Source organism: Nicotiana attenuata, unplaced genomic scaffold (assembly GCF_001879085.1).
Source record: "Nicotiana attenuata strain UT unplaced genomic scaffold, NIATTr2, whole genome shotgun sequence".
Lineage (NCBI taxonomy): Eukaryota > Viridiplantae > Streptophyta > Magnoliopsida > Solanales > Solanaceae > Nicotiana > Nicotiana attenuata.
Window position 1 is genome coordinate 57,978 of NW_017674154.1, and position 2,340 is coordinate 60,317.

The 2,340-nt window shown below is 43.6% G+C and overlaps 1 protein-coding gene across 1 annotated transcript; it reads left to right on the top strand.

The window, feature by feature from the left end:
• Window positions 1-1,452: 1,452 nt before the first annotated feature.
• On the top strand, window positions 1,453-1,809 carry LOC109218108. Its single transcript, XM_019382428.1, has one exon. The coding sequence runs from the start codon at window positions 1,453-1,455 to the stop codon at window positions 1,807-1,809; it is 357 nt and encodes a 118-aa protein (XP_019237973.1).
• Window positions 1,810-2,340: the final 531 nt, after the last annotated feature.

Consider the following 2,340-nt stretch of genomic DNA (forward strand, 5'->3'; position numbering starts at 1 on the left):
CCCATGTGCAAGCTCCTTGAAAAGGATGTGAAGTTTGAGTTCGATGAGAAGTGCCTCAAAGCTTTTGAGGAATTGAAAGCAAGGCTCACCACGTCACCTATTATTGTCACACCTGATTGGTCTCTTCCATGTGAACTCATGTGTGACGCCAGTGGTGTAGCCATTGGAGCAGTACTTGGTCGACGGCATAAAAAGATTCTTCATCTTGTCTACTATGCAAGCAAGACACTCAATGGCGCACAAATAAATTACACTATGACGGAGCAAGAACTGCTTGCTATTGTCTATGCTTTTGAAAAATTCCGAGCCTATTTGTTGGGGTCCAAAGTGATAGTTTACACCGATCATGCTGCTCTCCGCTACCTTATGGCGAAGAAGGATGCTAAACCATGATTGATTAGGTGGGTTCTTTTGTTACAAGAATTTGACTTTGAAGTCAAAAACCGAAAAGGAATAGAGAATCAAGATGCGGATCACCTATCTAGGCTTGAAGAGGCAGGGAGACCAAAAGAAGATCTTGAAATAGATGATTCCTTCCCAGATGAACACATACAGGCATTGTTTAGCACATTCACTCCTTGGTGTGCCGACATCGCTAACTTCTTGGTTAGTGACCTTATCCCCAACGGATTAGAAGCTTATCAAAAGAAGAAGTTCCAGTGGGAGTGTAGGCAATATTATTGGGAGGAACCTTTTCTGTTCCGGATTTGCGCCGACAACATCATTCGGCGTTGTGTTCCAAAAGATGAGGTAATTCAAATTCTCAAAGCATGTCATGACTCCCTAGTTGGGGGCCATCATGGTGGAAATCCTACTGCGGCAAAAGTGCTTGAATGTGGCTATTATTGGCCATCGATCTACCAAGATGCCAACCAAATGGTCAAGGCATGTGATCAATGTGAAAGACAAGGGTCAATTTCTAGAATACATGAGATGCCCATGAATTTTGTGATGGAGGTCGAGATCTTTGATGTGTGGGGGATAGATTTTATGGGTCCCTTCGTAAGCTCTTATGGCATGACATATATCCTAGTGGCAATAGATTATGTCTCCAAATGGGTCGAGGCAATTGCCTGCCTAACAATGAGGCAAGGAGTGTAACCGCCTTCTTGAAGAAGAACATATTTATGTGGTTTGGAACCCCAAGAGCAATCCTTAGTGATGGTGGTTCTTACTTTTGCAACAAAGCTTTTGCCGGGCTGCTCGAGAAATATGGAGTTAAGCAAAACTGTCAATGCAAACATGACTAACTGGTCAAGGAAGCTAGATGATGCATTGTGGGCATATCGCACAGCATTTAAGACTCCCATCGGCACCTCACCATACCGGTTGGTTTTTGGTAAGGCGTGTCACTTGCCAGTGGAGCTTGAACACAAAGCCATGTGGGCATTGAAAAATTTGAATCTTGATTGAGCCGAAGTTGCTAACCTAAGAATGACACAACTCAATGAGATGGAAGAATTCCGTCTCCATGCCTATGCGAGTGCAGCCTTGTATAAGGAAAGAATGAAGTTTGTTCATGACAAGAAGATTTTGAAGCGGAAATTCAAATCCGGTGACTTGGTCTTACTCTTCAACTCAAGAATCAAGTTATTTCCGGGCAAATTCAAATCCAAATGGTCTGGCCCGTTCAAAGTTGTGAATGTGTCCCCCTATGGCGCTATTGAATTGGAGTCAGAGGACGGGACTCAAACTTTCAAAGTAAATGGCCAACGGGTCAAGCATTACCTCGGAACCACAGGAGAAAGGCACTTGGTAGAACAATTCAAACACAAAGATAGTCCTACACCAGCCCCCACCACTGATTAGCCCAAATTGGGTCATCATCATCGTGCCGCGACGTTAAATCAAGCACTTCTTGGGAGGCAACCCATGTGTGGTAAAATTCTTTTGTTAGATTTTAATTTGTGTAGATTTAGTTGTTAGTGTTGAGCAGTTTGACGTATGTGTTAGAATGCAGGTAGCTCAAAATACAATGAAATAGGGTGCAATGACAGAGAAGTAGGAAGGAAAGAAGAACCTGTGATCAACGGCAACTATGCGGTCGCACAATTACTTTGCGGACCGCATAGTGTTCGTAGACACACTCAGAAGAAAATGCAATTTTGGCCCTCAAAAATGCGGTGGAATTTCTATTTCTGCGGCCCGTGTAACAATTATGCGACCGCAGAATGCATCACGAAGTGAGTTTTAGCAAAGCAGTCAATAACTCATCGCATAACACATATGCGACCGCATAATGTGTTATATGATCTACTTTTCCACCGCAGAACCCCCAGGTATTATACCCTAACCCCCTCCACAATTCAGACGAACGCCCTCACTCTTACACACATAAGC